The sequence below is a fragment of the Lepidochelys olivacea genome (genome assembly GCF_965140295.1).
Source record: "Lepidochelys olivacea isolate rLepOli2 genome assembly, chromosome: 14".
Taxonomy (NCBI): Eukaryota; Metazoa; Chordata; order Testudines; family Cheloniidae; genus Lepidochelys; species Lepidochelys olivacea.
The window spans coordinates 25,957,909-25,980,681 of NC_140424.1; the positions used below are offsets into that span (position 1 = coordinate 25,957,909).

The window sequence follows — 22,773 nt, forward strand, 5'->3', positions numbered from 1 at the left end:
GGCCCATTGAGATTTGACTAACACAGTGGTTTTCAACCTGTGGTTCGCAGACCCCTGGGGGTCTGCAGACTGTGTCTAAGATTTCCAAAGGGATCTGCACCTCCATTCGAAATGTTTTAGGGGTCTGCAAATGAAAAAAGGTTGAACTAATAATCTAATAACTAACCTAATCACTATGACTCATCTGCAAATATTGCAGACTCACTACTCATTCCCCTTTTCAGCTGATTAATAACTTTTTTAAACAATACTGGTCCTAAGAGGAAGCCTTGAGGCCCCTGCTGTTAACCTTGGGCCATGCTGAAGATTGACTGTTCATTCCTACTCCTCTGTCTGGGCTTTTTGCCAGTTTTTGATCCGCTCAAATGTTTTGCCGCTCACCCAGGACTACTTAGTTTCTTTACTAGCCTTTTGTTCAGGACCTTGCCAAAGGCCTATTGAAAGTCTGATCAAATCGTGTCACCCCATTCTGCTTTGTTCCTTTATTGACACGTTCAACCACTTCTAATCTGTTGGTGAGACCCTGAAACCTTGTCCCCTGAGCACCTCACGGAGTTCTTGATCAATTTAAACTTTCAATAAGCTCTATTCTGCAGAAATGGCACTGACAAGAAAATGCTGAGTACAGCCTACTGCCGTTTTCCAGTGGGGCTGAAGGTGCAGCCTGTACCATTTCAGCAAGACTGCGTAATGTCCTTGTCAGCTCCTGGTCCTCAGAGCCACACTGATGATTTGTTTTATCCCCAAACCAGCCTTAGTGTTTTTGAGTGGGCCTGCAATACAATGTTGAGCTGCCCCTCTGGACTGTAAGTGACTCCTGTTCCCCTGTGCAGGGCAGAGGGTCAGCCTTAGGATGAGGGGAGGGTTGGTGAGATGTTTCCTGGCGAACACCCCAAACTGAACTAAATCATTTTATGGCATATGTCTGTGTTGGGGGGCGCCCTACCTGCTGCAGGAGGAGTGGAGCCCAGCTGCTGGTCCTGGGGTCTGGGCAGAGTTGACAGTAGTCAGAAACTTTGCAAGGGATAATTGTCCAAATGAGCAGGGATTTAGGGGCTGCTACATGTGCTGACCCTACAGGGGCTTGTGAGCATTCGGTGAGTTTAGCACCTTGCAAATGTTCCCTACTCACTTGTCCCAGACACCCCCTGGAAAATAGGTATGCTTTATCCCCATTTTATGGATGGGGAAACTGAAGCACAGAGATTAAGTGACCTGATTGTGACCACCGCGGGCGTCGATGTTAGAGCTGGGATCAGTCCCTTACCTAAGTGCCATGCTTATTCCATTAGACTGTGCAGCCTTTCACACTATTGAGCTCCCTCTTGTGGCCACAGCCTACTCAGCAATGGCATTGGCTCAGCTGCCAGAGCATGTGTAAGCGGGGGAATAGTCCCGCTATTGTGGGGAACTTTCCTAGCTTCTATACTACCCCGGTGAAGTGGGCTAGCGAAAGGATCTGAGTCCTCGCTCCCACTTCCTTTACCCAGTGGCCTCCCTGCCCTTGAGGACTCCCCTTCCACTCTCCTGTCTGGCAGAGTCCTCGTAACCCCAACAAGGCTGGGCCCAGGATTCCTGGGGGGCTCGACCCCCAACCCTGCTGTGGTCACCTAGGACAGGGGCTAGGGTGTCCCCACTCTGGGGTACTCTCTCTGCACTGGGCACTTCTCTGACCCACTGACCATTACATACAATTTAAAGCAAATGCAAGTTATTTGATCAACAATTAATTTTAAAAAGAATAAGGGAAAATGGGAAAGGTTAAAGGAAACACATCAACACGCTCTGTGGTAGGGAACATCACAAACAGTGTCTCTGGAACGTCGGGGCAGTTCACAGCCTATTCCTTGTAAGTCCCAGGCTGCCTTCTCAGGCCCTGGCTGTGCTGCAGGGATGCTGTGGGTTGGACACTCGCTCTGATGGTGGCCACACTCTCTCAGGCTCTAAGTGGTAGGACCCTTCTTCCCAGTGTCGCCCCTGCCCTGTCGGGGTTATGATCCAAGCCTGGCCTGCAGAGCCTCTTGGCTGAGGCGTCTCCCTGTGCTGGGCCCGCTGCCCAGGGTCCCCGCTCAGTCTCCCCAGCTGCTCACCTCACCCAGCTCCGGACTGCTCCAGCCCCAGTTCCACCACTCTGTCTCAGCATGGCTGCTGCTCTGCCTCCAGCTGCTTCTTTGGCCCCTCTGCCTCTGGTTGCTACAGCTCTGCTCCCAGGACAGGTCTGCTCTGCAGCTTCTGTGACTCTGCTCCCAACACGGACCTGCTTCGTGGGCTGCTTTTCTGGCCCTTCTGGCTCTGATTGCTGCAGCTCTGCTCCCAGGGCAAGTCTGCTCTCTCTGGGCTGTGCCTCTGGCTTTGGGGCTGCAGCTCTGCTCCCAGGACAGGGTCTGCTCTCTCTGGACTGCTTTTCTGGTCCATCTGGATCTGGCACAGCTCTGCTCCCCAGCTCGTGTGGGTCCCTGCTTTCTCCTTAGCTTGGCCCCACTCTGTCTGACCCAGGCAAATCCAGCTCACACAGAGGACGGGACCTCCCTGGCCTCCTGACTCCCTGATTAGCGTGCCCGCCCTGTCATTCAGGCTGACCTGGAGCATTGGCCTTTCCCCATTGTTCCTGGGGACTGACAGTCTCAGGGGACTGTCAGTCTCAGGGTCCTGATTCCCCATCGACCCTTCCCCCTTTTTAGTACTGGGAGCTAGCAACTAAAACACCCCCACTGAACGTTAGTAAGGGGGCAACAGTCCCCTTATACATGGGAAGTGAGGGAAGGGGCAGGTGCTAGGAGGGACACTGGAGTTGGATGTGGCAGGGATACATGGACTGGGAATGGCCCTGATCTAACAGCAGCACTCAAATCTCGGGCAGGGGGTCGTCCTGAAGCGTGGAGGCCATGCAACGAGCAAGAAGCTCTGTAGCAGGGCGAGCTCCCCTTGCTTGCTGGAGGACATGCAGGCTGCTGCTTGCCACAGCCAGGATACAGCAACTACAAGCCATGGCTGTTCTGTACTTCCTAGGAGGAGCAGAGTTCAGCTCATGACAGCACAGGGAGCGGCTCTCCTGCACAATGGGTCAGCTCAGCCAGCCAGGGACAAAGGAAAGCAGAACAATTGAGATTATGTGGCTTGCCCCTTGCGACCTATCTGTACCAGTTCGGAATGCAGACTGCCCTGGGCACCAGGGCCTGAGATCACTCACAGGCACCTAGCTCAAGCAAGCCAGTTCACCACAGCTCTCAGGGCAGGGGCCCAGCCTGAGCAAGCACTGCTGCAGCTTGCAACACAGCGTCTCTGAGCACAGGCCAGGGCCAATTCCAGGGGTGTGTAGTTCACACCGAACAGCACCCACTGTTCACTGTGCGTGTGGGAGGAGTGCCTATTATACATGGGCAGGGGTGTCCATGCACATGGATGTGTGTACAGACGTGTTGGTGTGCCGTACATGTATGTGTGCATGTTTACTGACAGGCCCAATTACTTCTGCAGAAAAGTTCATTGCATCGCTGATCACTCACCACAGGAGGTTAATGGTCAGTCATTAGGTTGTGCTACTACACAGAGGCAGTAATGGTGTGGATAGGGCACAGGCCTAGACATCAGGACCCCTGGGTTCCATGCCTGGTTCTGCTTCTGCCCTCCTGGGTGAGTCCCTTCCCCTCCTGCCCTTTGTCTATTTTGACTATAAGAGAAATTGGGCCATGGGTTGGGGCAGGGATACATGGACTGGGAATGGCCCTGATCTAACAGCAGCACTCAGATCTCACGCAGGAGGCCCCCGTGAAGCATGGAGGCCACGCAGAGAGCAAGAGGCTCTGTAGCAGGGCAAGCTCACCTAGCTTGCTGGGGAACAGGCAGGCTGCTGCTTGGCAGGGGTCAGCTTACACTCTGTGTGCACAGCGCCAAGCACAATGAGGATCTTGACTGGGGCCTCTAGGCCCTGCTGCAATACAAATAAGATGAACTACCTAAGGAATCACCTTTGGAACGCAAGATAAGTGCCAGACCCTGCCATGCCAACAACCCCTGCTCCAGCCACTGCCCTGTTCTGCCAGCTGTCAAGCTGTCCTACAGTGGCTCCAGAGCATAAGTACCCATGTCAGGCCATACTGGCAAGAGGCAGGGCACAAACCCCAAAGTGGCTGTGAGTTCTACACTTAGAGTTCACCAACCAGTTATCAGGTGTAAACCCCTCAGGCACTATAACAGCCTTAACATGGCATCACAGACCGTCCCCTTGGGTACTCCGACCTGTCTTGCCACCCAGGTGAGCTGCTTACAGCAAGGATCACCCCTTACAGCAAGGATCACAGCAGCATTCAGGTTACTGCCAGTCCCAAAGAACCAGTCACTTTCCCCAGGTCAATTGCACCTTAGATCTCACACCAGAGACAACACTTGTAACCAATCCTATAATAAACTATATACAGATTAATTAACAGGAAAAGGAACCAAGAGAGTTACTTACAAGGTTAAAGCAGGTAAACATACACACAAATGAGTTACAATCTTAAAGTTCAAAAGGTAATAGAAGCTTCCATATTAAGCAAGAGCCCTATGTCCTTTAGGGCTAACCCAGGCTAAGCAGCTGGGGATCCCTTGCTTATGCCTAGAAAACAGGCCCCCATCCAAAGTCCAACAGCGTAAAGATACAGTTGGTCCTTGTTAGAGGTTTTTATTCCCTTCACCGCTTCAGTTTTGGGCTGCAAACTTAGCTGATGGGAGGAATCCACTTGCAAGACTCATCCTCATGGGGGACAGTAAACAACAAAGTCTTTTGTCCACATTGGGAATGTCTACACTGGAATTAGACACCTGTGGCTGGCCCGTGCCAGCTGACTCGGGCTCAGGATGTAGGACTGTTTCATTGCTGTGTAGACTTGCGGGCTCAGGCAGCAGCCTGAGCTCTGGGACCCTCCCACCTCGCAGGGTGAGTCCCTTCCCCTCCTCCCTTTGCCCTTTTTGACTGTAAACTCTGCAAGGCAGGGGTCATCTTACACTTTGTGTGCACAGCACCAAGCACCCTGAGGATCTTGACTGGGACTCTAAAACCCTGCTGTGATACAAATAACATATGAAATGCACACAAATAATGAGTCAGCTGGCACGGGCCAGCCGCGGGTGTCTAATCACGGTGTAGACATAGCCTTTATGCTCTACTCTAGTCCATCTGGTGTCGATGGGCTGTCCCTGTTGCACAGGTCAGAACACCTTCCCTGGAGACCAGCATGTCACACTCGTTAATGGCTCACGCCTGCCTGGTGACTTCCACAGTTACAAAGGCTTACACTGCAAATGCTCACACGACACCTTCTAATACAGGGTACAGATGCTATATGTGAGACCAGTGCAGGCAGCAACTCACCAGCGTTCGTAAATGCTGAACACTAAACCCATTCCTATCATTCAGGTACCTATTTTAACAACCCTACCACAGTGGAGAGCCAGACTGGCTCCAGGTGTGCGGGTCAAAGTTCCAGCGAGGCATGGGGAGCTGACATGAGCTGTCACCTGGTCTGCCAGCGTCACACCAGCAACCCCTGCCCCAGCCCCTGACCTGCCCAGCCAGCAACCCCTGCCCCAGCCCCTGCCCTGCCCAGCCACCAACCCTGCGCCAGCCCCTGCCCTGCCCAGCCACCAACCCCCGCGCCAGCCCCTGCCCTGCCCAGCCAGCAACCCCTGCCCCAGCCCCTGCCCTGCCCAGCCACCAAACCCTGCGCCAGCCCCTGCCCTGCCCAGTCACCAACCCTGCACCAGCCCCTGCCCTGCCCAGCCACCAAACCCTGTGCCAGCCCCTGTCCAGCCCTGCAAACCCTGCGCCAGCCCCTGCCCTGCCCAGCCACCAAACCCTGCACCAGCCCCTGCCCTGCCCAGCCACCAACCCTGCACCAGCCCCTGCCCTGCCCAGCCACCAACCCTGTGCCAGCCCCTGCCCTGCCCCACAAACCCTGCGCCAGCCCCTGCCCTGCCCAGCCAGCAACCCCCGCGCCAGCCCCTGCCCTGCCCAGCCACCAACCCTGCGCCAGCCCCTGCCCTGCCCAGCCAGCAACCCCTGCCCCAGCCCCTGCCCTGCCCCACAAACCCTGCGCCAGCCCCTGCCCTGCCCAGCCACCAACCCTGCACCAGCCCCTGCCCTGCCCAGCCACCAACCCTGTGCCAGCCCCTGCCCTGCCCCACAAACCCTGCGCCAGCCCCTGCCCTGCCCAGCCAGCAACCCCCACACCAGCCCCTGCCCTGCAACCCCCGCGCCAGCCCCCGCCCTGCCAGCACATCCATCAATGCAGTGTGGCAGAATGGATATGGGGACCCTGCCTCCATTCCCATTTGTGGGATGAAATTCCCAGCATTTGCATGGGATCACAGTAAATCCTTCTGCCCCATGAGGTTTCTATCTGTCTGGAGTACATCACACAGGCGAGTTCCCACATCAGCCTCCCCTGCAGCAAGGGAGGCAGCACCTGACTGAGGCCACGGGTCTCAAAGCCTGGTGAACAGGGAGCTTAGGTTCCAGTAACTTCCAACCTGCTAAGAGCTGAACTCCGACAGCAGATGCCAGTTGTGGGATCCGACTGGCAGAACTCAGGGGAGTCCTGATTGGTTCCCGGCTTCTATTTAAACCCAGCATAGGAAGTTGTCTATGCAGCTGGGTCTTCCCTGCTTGGGATGGCTTCCCTTGTGCCACCTGCTCCTACTGCGTGTCTCTGAGCTCCTGGTAACCTGCTCTGCCTGCCGCCTGACCCCCTGAATCCTGGTTCACCCTCTGGACCCTCTCAGACTCTGACCTCCTGGTATCTGACCTGCCCTGGCTCCCAATATCTGCTCCAACCACTAGGACACACTGTCCATGTCCTGGTCCTGATGCTGATACTGGGGTGAGGGGACCTGACTTGTTTGAAGGGACAGTGCCTGGTCCTCTTGGCAGAGGGGGTGCCTGAACCTTGGGGGAACGGTGGGGTACTTGACTCGGGATCTAAGAACCCTAGAAGCTCCTGCACTTCGTGGCTCTCCTGTTGGGCCTCTGACACCCATCCCTCCCCATGGCTGGGCCTTGGCAGGGCGGGGTACTTGCTGTGGGGTTTTCCATTGGTGACACAGTGGAAATGCTCACCTCACTGCAGAGACACAGCCTGATTCCCCTGCACCATCCCAGCCGCAGTGCTGAGCTGGTGCTGCTGGCCCGGAGCGGGGCAGGGACAGGGAAAGTACATCACTGAAGAAGAAATACTAGCAGTGGCAGGTGCTCTCCGCCCATATTGGGGGGCGAGGAAGGGCAAGAGGAGTCAGTGGTTCACAGAGGGGCAGGGAGTTGTGAGGGAGGCTCACTGAGGCAGAAGGCCAGAGATCCGTTGGGTTGTCCAGGGCAAGGCAGTGGCCAACCTCTGAAGCTTTTGGCCATTCCCTCATGGATCGGCACCCCCCACACACCCCTCAGGCCCCCCTGTCATGGGCTGAGCTGTGCCACATTCTGGATTTACTAATGGAAACCATTACGCCCTAGCACTGGGGAGAGCAGGAGCTGATGAGCACTGGGAGGGGCTTGTTTACATGAGCTTCTGGGAGCTGGCAGGCTTCGAGGAGGTGCTCTATGGTGCAGCAGGGATCCTGCCTACCGGCCAGGAGGCTTCTGAGACATCCCCTGCTCCTGGGGGACCCTCTGGAGCCTTTGAACACAGAAGAGAAGCCCTAGGCATAGAAGCCCAGCAGTGAAGGGACTATTTCTCCAGGGTTGTGGTGCTGACTTCTCCTTGTGCAGTGCTTGCCCAGGGCAATGGGATCCCACCATCTCTCTATTTCTCACTGACTCCCACTGTCGATGGGATTTTAGTTCTGAACGGAACCTCTTGTAACTGACCTGAGGAAACCTTCCCCGTCTCCAGAGATTTATGAGCAAGACTGAGCCAAGCCCAGGGCGTGTCGGTCACAGTGTGACCCAGCACAGCAGCATCTCCCCTTGAGCCTGGCAGGCCAGGGAGGAGGAGTGGGAGCAGGAGCAGGTTTATTGGGGCCATTAAAACACTGAGCCAACATGGCTGCAGGACAGCACATACCAATGTGCTCATTACTCAGGTACTCACCATACAGGCACCATGCTGCCCCTGGGAATGGGCAGCAGAGGGCTGGGTCACCTGGTGGGAGCAGGGACCCCTTCTATTTCACAGCTCTATCAACTGCAATCATAGAGATTGCCCACTACAGACCCCGGAGATCTCTTGCCCATGCTGACAGTGATACCCCTGCAGATCTGGGGTGTTGGACCTTGGCCCTCCTCTGCTCTCCTTCCTTCTCCATCCTGCTCCTGACCTTTGTTTTGGGGCATTTCCCAAAATTTAATGCTGCTTAATGACTAGCCCTGGGCTCAGCTCAGCCCTCCTGCCTTCAGGCCCGTTGCTTCTCTCCCTGCCTCACACAGCTTCATACGCTCGCAGAGTCCCTGCCAAGGGACTTCACTGCAGCTCACACCAGCGGGCCCTGGCTTCCCTCTGTGCTCTTGCTTTGCCAGTCAAATGTGGATTCTCCGACTGGGTCTCACCTATGCTAGCCTAGTCCCCACCATTGCTCCCCTAGAGCAACCCAGTGGTGAGAGCAGCAGTGGCATGCTACTGCAGACGAGGCTCTGGGGGCTGCTGGCATTTTCCCACTGTTCTGCTGAGATTTGCCCTCAACCAGGTTTCATGAGACCAGTGACTGGTGGGGACTTGTCCATTCTAGCATCCCCTCAGGCCCCCCAGCACTAACAATGATGGGTATTACATAGGGAAAAGGAAACGAATGAGGCTCCTTCCAGCAGTAATGTGAAGGGAGCGGTGCAGGGCCTAGGGTTGCCAGGTGTCTGGTTTTTGACCAGAACGCCAGGTCAAAAAGGGACCCTGGCAGCTCCGGTTGGCACTGCTGACCGGGCCATTAAAAATCCAGTTGGCGTGGGGCTGGCAGGCTCCATACCTGGCTCTGTGAGGCTCCCCGGAAGCAATGACCTGTCCCTCGGCTCGTAGGCGGAGGAATGGCCATGGGGGTTCCATGTGCTGCCCACACCATGCTCCAAGCACGGCTCCATAGCTCCCATTGGCCGGGAACCTCAGCCAATAGGAGATGTGAGGGCAGTGCCTGCAGGCGGAGGCAGCGTGCACCGCAGAGCTGCCCGGCCGTACCTCTGCCTAGGGGCTGGAGGGACATGTTGCAACTTGCGAGGAGCCATCCAAGATGACCACTGCCCGGAGCCCACACCCCGAATTTCCTCCTGCCCCCCAACTCCCTGCCCCATCCCTGAGCCCCCTCCCGCACCCCAAATCCCAATCCCAGCCCTGAGCCCCCTTCTGCACCCCAAACCTCTCATTCCCAGCCCTTCCCCAAAGTCCACACCCCCAGCCAGAGCCCGCACCCTCTCCCACACCCCAACCCCCTGCTCCAGCCCTGAGCCCCCCCTCACCCAAACTCCCTCCTGCGCCCCAACCCCCTGACCCAGCTCAGAGTCCCCTCCTGCACCCTGAACCCCTCATTTCTTGCCCCACCCCAGAGCCTGCACCCACCAGCCCAGAGTCAGTACCTCCCCACACACCCCAACCCCCTGCCTCAGCTCGGAGCCCCCTCCCATACTCTGAACCCCTCGGCCCCACCCGTACGAGCCTGGAGCCTCCTCCTGCACCCCAAAATCCTCGGCCCTGGACTCACCCCAGAGCCCGCACCCCAACTCTGTGCCCCAGACTGGTGAAAATGGGTGAGTGACTGAGGGTAGGGGAGAGCAAGCAACAGAGGAAGGGAGGATGGAGTGAGTGGGGGCAGAGCCTTGGAGAAGGGATGGGGCAGAGGGCAGGGGCTTGGGAAGGGGCGGGGAAGGGGTGGGGCAAGGGTGTTTGGTATTCTGCAATTAGAAAGTTGGCAACCCTACTTCAGCCCCACAGGCCATAACACAGTTACAGAGACCCCTCCCCTCAGCCCCGCAGGCCATAAAGCAGTCACACGGACCCCTCCCCTCAGCCCCGCAGGCCATAACGCAGTCACAGAGACTCCTCCTCTCAGCCACACAGGCCATAATGCAGTCACAGAGACTCCTCCCCTCAGCCCCACAGGCCATAACGCATTCACATGGACCCCGCCACTCAGCCCCACAGGCCATAACGCGGTCACAGAGACCCCTCCCCTCGGCCCCGCAGGCCATAACACATTGCCTCAGGGACCCCTCCCCTCAGCCCCACAGGCCATAACGCAGTCACAGAGACCCCTCCCCTCGGCCCCGCAGGCCATAACACATTGCCTCAGGGACCCCTCCCCTCAGCCCCACAGGCCATAACGCGGTCACAGAGACCCCTCCCCTCGGCCCCACAGGCCATAACACATTGCCTCAGGGACCCCTCCCCTCAGCCCCACAGGCCATAACGTGGTCACAGAGACTCCTCCCCTCAGCCCCACAGGCCATAACACAGTCACAGAATCCCCTCCCCTCAGCCCCACAGGCCATAACACAGTCACAGAGACCCCTCCCCTCGGCCCCGCAAGCCATTACGCAGTCACAGAGACCCCTCCCCTCGGCCCCGCAGGCCATAACACATTGCCTCAGGGACCCCTCCCCTCAGCCCCACAGCCCGTAATATGCTGTCACAGAGACTCACATAGCTGATCTGGAAGGGCAGGTAACCAGCACATCAATGAAACCTGCAGATAATACTGAAAAGAAGAGAGAGGAGTCCTCCAAGGGTTCGGCCACACAGAATGATATGGGAAAATGCAGGTAATGCATTTGGGGAGAAATAATCTGGAGTAGGGAAAGCTCCGCATAAGCCATAGACGAGGAAGGCTGGAGGCAACAGGGGCAATAAAGTAAATATGCGTTTACAACGTACTGACGCAGGGGAGACGGGCCGTGCAATTCTGGGCTGCAGATGTTGAGAAATCCCATCTGGGAGTAGCTGGATCCTAGTTCCACCCTGCATGGCTCTGGTGTGGCCCCAGCTGAACAATGCCATTCACTTCTGGGCACAGCAATATTACAGCGCAATTGAGCAAAGCAGCTTGAGAGAAGAGCAACAAAGAGGTTAAGGCCTAAGAGGCTGGTGAGGAGGAAACATTAAAAGAGCAAAACATAGCATTTAAGGCCGGAAGGGACCATTAGATCATCTAGTCTGACCACCTGCATATCACTGGCCATGGAATTTCACTCAGGTCCCCCTGTATTGAGCCCAACAGCTTGTGTTTGGCCAAACATGAGTAGTTTAGCTAGCAGACTAGACACTAGCAGAGGACGTGATAACAGCATACTGCTCTGTGAAGCACGTAAACAAGTCCCACAGGCGGAGAGGAATTCTTCAGGGTGAGGAGGAGTGAGGGGGAAGTTTTGGGAGCGTATCAGGAAGTGAGCTGTATTGTTAGGCTGGGGAATGGCCTCTTAGGGAAGGGATGGCAGGGGTCTGTTGCCCTGGACGTTCAAAACACCAGGGGACAAAGCACCAGAGAATGTACCATAAGGAACAAGCTCCTTTGAGCCTAGGCCTCCCATCTCTAGCTTCTGATTCTGGGACATTCTTGGCAAATTTTTCACTTCAAAAGTCTCATTCTGGCCAGAGACTAAAAGGAAATTCCTCTTTCTCGACCCTGGGAGCGACTTCTGCCTGTCATCTTTTCCACGGAACAAGCTGTGCAGGGATTTGTATCCACCTCACTGTGTGTTTACAAAGGCACTGCCAGCTCTGAGATGGGATAGATGGGAGTTGGGGAAGCATCAGTATGGCTCCATGTGGCCAATGGCAGTCTCTGTGTTCTGTGTCTTGCATCTCTGTGATGACGGCATTAGTCTGTCCTGAACAAAAGAGTGATTTTAAGCTGCAATAACCTCAGCATATTGCATATTCAGCACCAACAAATAAGTCAACTATGGAACGATTGATTTTTACAAACGTTTTGGGCCTGGATGGTAAGATGGCCATGAAGTTACCAGGAGACTGTGTTTCCTCATAGACGCCACTTATCTGTGGTTTATCGGTATCAGACTGAGATCACTCCCGGTGCGTCCTGCATAAACCAACTGTACAGTACAGTCCATCAGCGCATCACAAGGAGCCCCAGCAGAACCAGATTGGGATAGCATGCCAGTATGCTGTCAATGGTGCATGCCCCACAGGGACATTTTGACTCCTTAGATGGAAGAAGTCGCAACTTTTATACATCAGAGAGCATATAGAAGCACAATGAATAAATATCTCATCCTGTCCCCCTTCCTGCAGAAGCAGAGGGAGCTTCATGTAATGTCCCTGAAGTCCTTGTTAAATACCAGAGAATAAGGTGTCCAGATTATTTTCAAATTGCAGCTATTAAGCCCCCCTCTAGGTGCTGTGCAGTTAAGTCCCATCACACGGAATACCCGGAGCCTACATCTCCCCATGCTGGAAAGAGTTAAGCTCTGGGTCTGTTGATATTTCAGAGCTGCTCTGAAGCCGGCTGGCTGAAACAAGGAGCCTCCTGATTGGCCAAGTTCCTGTTGGTAGTAATAAGGATCAGATATCAAACTTCTGTCTTTCCTAAGACCCTTTAGTGATAGTTGCTGCTCCCTGCTAGACTATGACATCAGCCAGGACACCCAGTGATGCTGCTGATAGTAAACTCTGAGCAGGAGGAGGGTCCTGCTAGCTCAAAGTTAATTAGTTCAACCCAGCACAGGGGAGAGCAGTTGGTTTCTGTGGAGGGACAGTGCTGGATGGGACCAAATCTTTTCAAGTCACTTGCTGCTTTCTACAATCCCAGCTCTGAAAGCACCCAGAGGCTCCCAGGAGGGTTGGATGAGTCCTGGGGCCCTAGCAGTGGCCAGCTTGTCTCCTTGGAGCCAGTTCATGTTTTAAGTGCGGGGGCTTCTGGACCTGTTCACAGAGAGTCACCATGACACTCCTGGGTTCTGAGCATTCTTTGCTGATTCGGAGCAAGTTCAGATCAGGTAGGGCTAAGCATCAAGAATTTCGTCTAAAGTTTTCTTCTCCTTCAAGCCTCAGCTGTACGCTGGTTTTCATTAAATGTTTGGAAGCCGCATGCAAGTAAAATAATCAGGGAGTCATAAAGCTGTCATGGCTTTGCTCTCACAGAGGCTATTCTGCAAATGAAGAAATTCATTTTCCTTCTTCTCTATTACTTTTTAACTGCTTTTTCATTGCTTTCAATTTATGTTTGTGGTGTATGTTGGTAAAGCTACAGTTCGCAGTTCTCTTGGCCTGGGCCCTATGGTGAAGGACTGGGTCAGAAATCCAAAAGAGCAACTGTGAAAAACGACATGCCTAATCTCCTCCATATACTCCAGGTGCTATCCTGTATATACATGCTAGTCACAGACTAGACGGGCCTGACATTTACTCTGACATCCAGGCAGTTGACTTTGTTCCATTAAGTTGTGACTAATTGCATAAAAATGAATTTGCAGAAATGCGTCATTTTTAGAAGTAAAAATAACAAATGGAACATGCAAAATATTTAAAGTGACATCATCAGAGAAATAAAACCAGAGCCACCCAGCTGAGTGCCACTTTCGGAGGGTTTGCAACTAAAAACATGTCCCACTTTTGTGAGTTAGTGGAAGTCCCAGTGAGGGGCTTCCCAGAGGACGGTCTGCATGAGTGAAGGTGAGTGAAGGTGAACTATGGGACGGTCACTTCTGACTCAGCCCCTCTGCTGGACACTTGTGATTTTATTCATGTTCTATACTTATAATAAATAAGGGGGGTGTATGCATTTGTGTTGCTCATTCTTTTATCTGACATTAATTAATGTAAATTAACTGATCATAATGCTAGAAAAATGTATTTGACAATCTGCTCTTAGCTTCAATAGCATACAGTTCTCTATAGATCTACTGTACATGTGGACATATAGACAAATTATGTCTGGACTCACCATATATAAAGCCCATTCCAGACCATCACCCACTCTTGTTTTGCCTTTGTGTATGCTGCGGATAATGAGAAGATCAGAGGCTTCTGATACCAATACTAGACATGTGTGGTGTTATCAGGATCTCTTAGATAGCTGGGTGGTCAATTTAAACTTTGTTTTCTTAGCAAATATGAAGTTGGCAGTTGGTTAAAAATCCAAATGTGTGTGGGGAAACACAAGGGTCCTAGTCTGGCTGAGTTACACACAACTTCGGTCCAGGGCTTTGGTGTGGTTTCCATATCGCAAGGATCTTACACTGCATTAGATTAAGTCATTCCTTAGATTTTGTTGGTATATTATGGTACATTGCTGTTCATCTGAAGGAAGTCTCAGTTCCTAACAATTCGTGCAGCAACTCCAAAGCAATACTGCCACCTTTCTGAAGAGAGGGGGATGGGGATGTGTTCTGTGTCATCACATTCTTTTCAAATGAACCATTATTGTTTTTAAGACTCATTTCTGGGTTATTTGTAAGAGGGCTTTATTATGGAGCTGACAGCAGAATTTCAAAACATATTTTTCAAATGATTCTTTACCAAGTTTAAATTTTATGGGTCTTCACTTCCATAAATCCTCATGTCTTTCAGCAATTTTAATGCAGTTGATTTATGGGTCATTCTTCACTTTGTGGCCTTTGTTCCCAGAACTGCTATTTGGCTGCTGAAAGATATGATGCCCATTTGACCACATTTTGCCTATTTATTATTTTAGTGCAAATCTTCCCCAAATCCCAGCTTTGTGGATGTTCGTTTCTAGCCATGGTGCAGGTGAGTGCATGAGCAGCTCAGGGCCAGCATTAACAGCATCCCAATCCCAGCTATTGACACATCATAAAAACTAGGGGGGAAGGAAAAGCTGAATGTCGGCAGAAATCAAGGAATCCTACAGACAGGGCTGTTGTCTTGAGTTAAATTGCCACATAATATGCAATAAAAGAGACAAACTGAATAAATGACTGAAATGATCAATCTCAGTTTGGTACAAGTCGTTTATAGGCCTGATCGCCATTTACATTTGCACAAGGCTGGCGTACGGTAGCTGTAAAACACTAGTGCTGGTGTCAGGGAGTAGAGTACTCGGACTGGATTGGGCCTCACACCCACTCTGCACAGGTGTAAATAGCACAGGGGTAAGGCAATGGAGAATCCGGCCCTAATAGGATTCTCTATTGCCTTGGGATGCTAAGCAGGCAGGTAGCAGGTGTTAGGCTGTGATCATTCCCTTGGGTTCTAGAAGGGATGAAGTATTCTGTGACTTGTGATTACGAATGTCTTTATAACAGTTCCATGTTGATGTCGCAGAGGCAGGAGTTTGAATGGATTCTTCCCGTCACTATATGGTCGGAGTTACTGAACTGCAGAAAGGGCTATAACAGAGTTAATGGGCGATGGAAACGTTATTTATATGACTGGTGTCCTAATGCCAGAATCCTCTTTCATCTCTGCAGCACATAGCAGGGGCAGCCATCTGATGATACAGACATAACTGTCGCCTTTAGAGTTGTTTGAATCATTTTGACCTATTGATAGCCCATCTCTACTAGTCACTTGGTTCCATTTTGGTAGCTTCAGTGGGAATCAGGAAAAAAATTAGTTTCTGCAGGCAGGAAGAAATGGTTGGAAATAGTCTCTGTCAGGCCAGGTTCTCTAGACAGTCACTGGTAATCCTCCCTTGAGTCCTGTGCCCAGAACATACATGGCAAGTTTCTCCTCTCCCAGCTGCCTGCAGTGGAGGGGAAGGGCTCAGCACAGCTGTATCATGTGCAGAGACTGCAGCAGTCACCATATAATGCAATGAATAGCTACTCCAAGTGAAATTTGGGAAACCTAACTGTGGTTTGAAATGCAGAATAATCTACACGTCAGCAATTCCAATGTGTTGCAGGCACTAAGGTTTTCTTTTCTCCCATTTCCTAGGAGTAAGAGACAAGAATTTGTGTGTGTGTTTATTTTGTCTATTTTGCCAAAGATAAATACACAAACCTGAGGTCATCCTGACAAATTTTGCAGGAACAATGATTTTTCTTGCTTGCCTGGCTGCCATGTTCTCCTGCAGGCTCCAAGTATCAATGGGATCACATTAAATCAACTGGGACGCACAAGAGGCTGTTCCAGGAACCTTCCTCCCTGAATGTATTTAACTCTTCCCAGAACAAACCATTCATATGGATAGAGCCACTGCTCCAAACCAAATCAGGTGTACTCAGTCATTACTGGAACACCACAGCACACACTGCACACAAACCCTGATAGCCAGAAAATGCAGAGTGAAACCACCTTGACTCTGATCTTGTTTCTAGATCCCTGCACAGATACAAAATTTACATCCGCATCCAATCCATGATCAACAAACATGGTCCATGGATGTGGTTATCTGTGGATATAAAGCAGATATCTGCAGATTTGCATGGCTCTACTCGTTTCCAACCAATGAGGAAACAGATATAAAAGGTCCTTCACTGACAGTACCACAGTACGAGGAATGAATGTATAACATTCTAGACACATATCAGCATGATTTGGCACTGATGGTGCCCTAGGCTAACACTGGGTAGCTTGTGGGGTGTGGACAGGCTAAGGTGCCAATGAGCCTCATTTGGCTGGATGAAGTAGATGCAGCAGAGATTCCAATCTGCATGTAAAGGCTGAAGAAGTAGGTTGAGACCTCTGGCTTATAATGGAATAGCAGATGAGAAAGGTGTTTTCTCTGTACTGTACATGGATAAGATGTGAATCCCCCTGAATATCTGAGTGAACGTATCAAAGGTTAATGGCTGGTATTAGGTGGAGAGAAAAAGTAGATGAGGTATGGTAACTCAGAGCAAGGGAATTTCTGGTGATACTTTGAAGATGGGCAGGGGGACAAGGTCCAGCTTAAGGCTGCTAGTAGAATCTTGACTCGGAATTGCCAGGTTTTTCAAACAATGTGTGTTTCTGTTTAATTTTCAAATAATATTGTTTAAATCCATGTAAGTGTTTACAGTCAAACCCTATCTTAATTCACGACATTGTTGCCTGAGAGTTCCCTCTGTTTTTATAGAGTATTTAAAAACAGACTTGTGAAAACTCAACGTGTGTTGGTTTGTTTCTTGTTTTATCTTAACATGCATCCTGACCCTGACAGGTTTAGCTGATGGATCTAATTAAACCTCTCCAGCAGTGGGTGAATTGCAGGCAAGGGAGAGGGGGTGTGCATCATGGCACTGACAAGGTTAAATGTATTGAGTTGTGAATGGGGAGCAAATGTAGGAGGAGGAGATATTGACTACACTCCAGTACTGAAAGGGTTACACCTGGGGGGGTGGGGAGGAGGGGAGAATGCTCTCAGGAACTTAAAGGGTTAACAATTGCAGTGCCAACAAGTTACACTCTCAGCTCTGCTGAGCCCTGGGAGAGAAGTTGTGGGCTGGACACTCCATAGCAAGGCACCCTGGCTTTCAGTGAGTCCAGGGGATCTGAGGGACATGCGTGTCCCAACAAGGCTCCTGAAAGCCCGGACAGCACAGCTCCAGGCCTGCCCCCCATTCCTTCCATCCCAGCAGCTTGCAGGGCCAGCTTTTGTCAGCAAGTGAGGGGGACCAGCACTGGCTGTCATCTCTGGGATCACCTCTGCAGGGAGCGTATGCCCCAAAGAAAGGGAATTTCTGGCACTCTCCCTGCGGAGTCTGGGAGAGCTGCTTAGAAAGTCAAATCACAGCAAGAAAAGAGTGAAAAATAACCCTTGTGCACTGGCTGGTTGCCCTCTCCCTGTGCCTGCCCTTGGGGTTATACCTGATTAACAGTGATCCTGCCAGAGGATCCGAGAGTGGCAGCTGAGCCCAAAGGGATAATCCGGGCAGGCAGGCAGGAGGCCATGGCAGCGGGCTGGGGAAGCTCACTGGGACCTGGGCTGGAGGGATGGTTCCTCTGCACTCTGACAGGGAGGCAGCTGTGAGGTTGACGGAAACACTCTTCCTGGGCGCTGACACATGCCCCCTACAGGCCTTTGTGAAGTCATAAGGATGATCTTGGGCTGGCTCATGGAGCTGGGACAGATTTCTCCCATAACAAAGCAATTGCCTAAATGCTCCTCTTAAGGCCTTATTCAGCCTGATAAGACCTGGCCCAGTGCGTGACAGAGATGAGCATTTCACCCTGCAGATCCATTAGCATGTGTGGGTCCCCTGGGAGGGGATTGCAAGAACACTAATCTGTGATTCATGCTCTGCAAGCCACCACCACTGGGACACTGACTGCTGCTCTCAATCGGGGAATGTTGCTTGGGCCAAAATTTTCAAACATGGGTGCCCAAACTTGTGCATGTGCAAGCCTGGCCCTTGGTCCCCGTGCCTTGGTTTCCCCATCTGAGAGCAGGGACAATGACACTTACCTATCTCAACAGAATGTAACTGGCTAACGTGAGGGCCATGATGCTGGCCCTTCTACTCTGTACAAGTGCTCAGTACCATTATGTTAGGCTCCATATTCCCAGTGTACTAGATCCACTACAATGCATGGTGTGTAAATGGCCTTGCCTACTAGTCTGAACTGCCCCAAGCCACACACAAACCAGGAGGTTCATGACCTGTTGGAAACAACTGTCCCAGATGAGCCACAGGGCAGACATCTTGGATACAGGAGCTTCTCCCAGATGGACGCCTTCTCGTGGCCCAGTCGCTAGGAGCTGTGCTGAGCTGGGAGCCTTCCCATCTCAGCTGGTCTGCGTTCTGCTGATCTGGATCAAGGCTGGGATTCTGGCTGAGGGCCTGATCCCTCTTCCCAAGTCATGGGAGCAGGAGCAGATAAGCCAGGCTGAGGTCGCAGGAGTCATGTGGCACTGGTGTGAGCATGGAGTCACGTTCCTGCATGCGCCCTAGTGAGGGGAAGTTGGCGCAGGGCTGACTCAGACCCCTGGCTCCGTCACTGTCCCTAGAGAAGCAAGTTCTGCCCACTGGCCGCAGCTTGTTTGGAACCTCTTCTCATAATAGTTGATGATGGTGATGAGTGATTGTACCCAGCCCCTGCTCTATGCCAGGCTGTGCTTTTCCTGATAGGCCTCAAGCTGGGAACAGTCTCTACTGCTAAGCTACAACCTACCCAAAATAGTCACTGAGACTGGCACTACTGACAAAATCTCCCCAGGCCTGGCCCTATCAGGGGCGTCGATGGCTGAACATTAGCAGGGAACAAGGCACTGAGCCCTGGCTCTCCAACCAGCCAATGCTCTCAGGTAGAACCAGTCCAACTGCAGACACCTTTGGGCACAGCCCCGTTCTGGACATGTTCAGATCCAGGCATTTGGTTCAGCCCATTATGCAGCTCGGGGGCATCTGCAAAATCCCACAGTTCAGATGTTCGGAGCCAGCCTCTCTCTATGCCAGGGGAGAGGTCTCTGCCTATTTATAGGGGCACCGTCACCTGGAAAGTCACATATTGGTCTGAAATGCTGTACTTGTTGCAGCTATCAGTAGCACCTCAGATACTTGGAACTGGAAGGATAAAGAGCAAAGACAACCTTGCCCTGCTGCCCAGTTTGGTCCCTTTCCACATTTACCAGCACTCTACATGGAGCCAGTCTCACTGTGCCCCAGTACGTGTCACTTAACTCTGCAGCTTCTAACTTGCTGAAATACCCTTTAGGAGCATAGACAGAGAGGAAAGACCCTTATAAACACCCAGGAGTGGAGCTTTTAAAAGCAGACATGGGGCCCTGCTATTTACAGGGGCTCTCTCAGAAATGGGTATGTTCTGATTCAGTTTCAAAACAAGTGCAAGTTAGCTGAATGCCTCTAAACAGGCACATGCTGATGCTCTGCCCAATATGGAACAGAGGCCCTGGCTTCCTTGCACCTGGGAAGGATTCAGAGGTGCTGCAGTAGCTTTAGGTGACTTCAGACTCTGGGTCTAATCCCAGATACCACAGAAAACAGGCAGCATTTTCTGAGCAGTCCAGGGCCTCCTTTGGAAGCTGCCTCCCCCCCTAATTCCTCTCCCCAGTGAAGTGACATCTTGAAGTGTACTTGTGGCACCTTAGAGACTAACAAATTTATTTGAACATAAGCTTTCATGAGCTACAGCTCACTTCATCGGATGCATTCAGTGGAAAATACAGTGGGGAGATTTCTTTTCCACTGAATGCATCCCATGAAGTGAGCTGTAGCTCACAAAAGCTTATGCTCAAATAAATTTGTTAGTCTCTAAGGTGCCACAAGTACTCCTTTTCTTTTTGCGGATACAGACTAACACGGCTGTTACTCTGAAACCTGTCATCTTGAAGTGTATAGGTTAAAATGCAGATTCCTTTCCAGTGCTGCATGTAGGATGTACAGGTCTGGTTGAATGCTGAATGCAACTTACAGGCTCCCATGTTAACTCTTTAACCCTCTGCAGTTGGACACCAGCCTCAAATCAAGAGCTTCTCTGAGGGGCGATGAGGGCCTGAGGAAGCACACTATCTGCAGAGCTCATTGCTACTAGCTATGGATGACAATGGGAGTTTTGTTTGCTTCCTTGGGGATCTGTTTCTGATGGAAAAGAAAGAGCATCTCAAGCAGAGTCACTCCTCAGCCCCCCATGCTTCGGGCTGGTGAGTTAAACTCTGCAGCAACCCGTGCACTGCCCAAAACCACTCTGCGTCCAGCTAGTAAAATACATCGGTGGTGTCAACTGAGCCCCAAACTGGCAAGGATTTCTCATGTCACGAATCTCGCCCCTTCTGGCCTCTGGTGCCCGGGGAAATCCAGGAGCGAGCAGTACCATGGAAAGACTTGCTCTCTCTTTCCTAATGGCAGTGAGGCCATGCCCAGTTCTGCACTGACAGGTCTATCTGCTGTTCCCTTTTATCAGGGGCTTTTCCACCCCTCTGAGCTTACAGTGAGCAGCTCATGCCCTGTGGCTGGCTGGAGGTGAGGTGTGTATCAGAGCTCCAACACAGAGACTATCTCCCCCTTGAGGCTGCTGTCTGTGCCTGGCACTCAGATCTGGCCTTAGGGCTTGAAACAAACTTGGCAGATGATCAGACCAGACCAAAATCACCAGGGTTTGCGGGGAAGGGAAATACAACTGCAGGCTTCAGGTTTCAAACAGGTTTATTCTGCCCCATTGTCGGTCTGATGTCACATAAGACAGGCCTGGCCCCAAGAGCATCTCAGCGGTTACCCCGGAGCCAGCAGCAAAATAAACAGCCTCTAGGTTCACCCTGTTTCCAAGCAGCCTGTAAGCCAGGTGGCGAGGAAAGAGCTGGGCTGGTTCACCAAAGGCCCTCTAGTGGCCTGTGTGAGGGAGTTACCAGAAGATGCCAGACTGATTAACCATTACTCAGCATCACAGCTTGGAACATGAAACCTTCCTATCCCCGTAGCCTGTGTAAGAGAGTTATCCTGCCCTGAAAACCAGTGCCAGGATTCTCACCCGTTTGTCACAGCTGTATGGAAGGAGGCTTTTCTCTCAGTCGCTCTGGAGGCTGTTCTGGCTGACCCGGGTTAGCAGGTAGAATGTCCTCTGCACACGTTCAGCCTCCGCAGAGGCAGGGAGGCTGGAACAATTTGTATAGTTGGGGGGTGGGGGGGGGGGTGCTGAGAGCCATTGAACCAAATTGTAAACCCTGCATATGATGGAAACCTCTTCATGCCAGAGAGTGTGGCAGCACCCCCAGCATCCCTAGTTCCAGCACCTAGTTGTAGAGGAGTCTGACACGTTCACCTGGTGACACCTGTTGTGGTGAATGCTCCCATGTATGATAACAGAATATGGACAGGTGGTGCTGTCCCCTTGAGTCTGAGCAGTCTGCTCTTCCTAAACAGGGTCTCTGGGAGATGAAAGTCCTGAGGGCTTGACTCTGTGGTGACTGGCTATGGTGTCTCTGTGACCGGGTGTTGGACTGAGCTGCCCTCCTCGGGGGGGAGAGAGTGGAACCATGGGAAATCTGACTCCCTGTGAAAAAATACTGTGTGATCATGTCATTAAACCAGGCAATCCAGTCTCACTTTGCTATTGACCCATGAAAATAATTCTGCCCTTTTAACAGCCCTTACCATCGCATGAGGCCGCTGACACCACTGGGCAATTGAACGAGCTGAGATTTGACCCAGCCCACAACCAGTGGATCCACAAATCAACTGACGGACCTAATTGCCATGTTAGTGGCAAAGCCCAACATTTATGCACCACTGAGAACCTCAAAACCCACCTTTCAGATGCCAAGTAGGCACTCAAATTCCTGAGGCACCTCCATTTCTGCCAGCAAAGTCCCTGAGGTGCCTACATTCCGGCTGGAGCACATGTGCAAAGCCTCCTAAGTCCTGATGCCACCAAGCTGCTTGGAGCCCCCGCTCACGCCTAAGTCCCAGTGTGTTGTCAGACTAGGCTCTCCGCTGCCTGTCTTGGCTGTGGGGCTGTTACAGAGTCACAGGATCTGGCCTATGCCCAGCCTGTAACCAGTCTCCTGGGAGTGACCCCTGTAGTGGGCTGGACCCCAAGGACCCACACTGTCCACAGGGGCAGGCCCGTGGCCTCCATGACTCTGGAACTGGGCTGTCGGCACCAGTAATTCCTGTCTCTCTCCGTGGCTCCCTGCAGTGACTCACCCCTGCCAGATTCCAGCGGGAGGCTTGTACTGTCCCCTTCAGGGTGCAGGGCTCTCAGTGACTATTACAGCGACACAGGCAGCCTTTGTTAGTCCTTTGCTAACCTTTATTAGTCACCTGGCTGCAGAATCTGCAAGTCCTTAGGTTAGCACAGAGAGGCAGAACTAAGTTACACTATAGTTCATTCTGGTTAGCCCAGAGCCCAGCCACGCTGTTGTGAACCCCATGTTCAGGTGCTGTCTCTCTCTCAGGTGGACCTCCTTACTTCCCAGGTTAGGGAGCCCAGACTCCTTCCAGAAGCCAACCCTTTATCACCCACC

At 52.2% G+C, this 22,773-nt stretch overlaps 1 protein-coding gene across 3 annotated transcripts in view; it reads left to right on the forward strand.

Moving 5' to 3' along the window:
- Positions 1-22,773, forward strand: part of MYOCD (myocardin) — a 230,232-nt gene that overhangs the window by 123,207 nt on the left and 84,252 nt on the right. For 2 of the 3 annotated variants that reach the window (XM_084647509.1, XM_084647511.1), the window contains exon 1: positions 12,564-12,904. The exons of the other annotated variant lie outside the window; for it this stretch is intronic. In XM_084647509.1, the coding sequence (XP_084503635.1) occupies positions 12,850-12,904 (55 nt within the window). In that variant the 5' untranslated portion in view covers positions 12,564-12,849. Of the gene's footprint in view, positions 1-12,563; positions 12,905-22,773 lie in introns of those variants that run through there. 3 annotated transcript variants of the gene reach the window in all.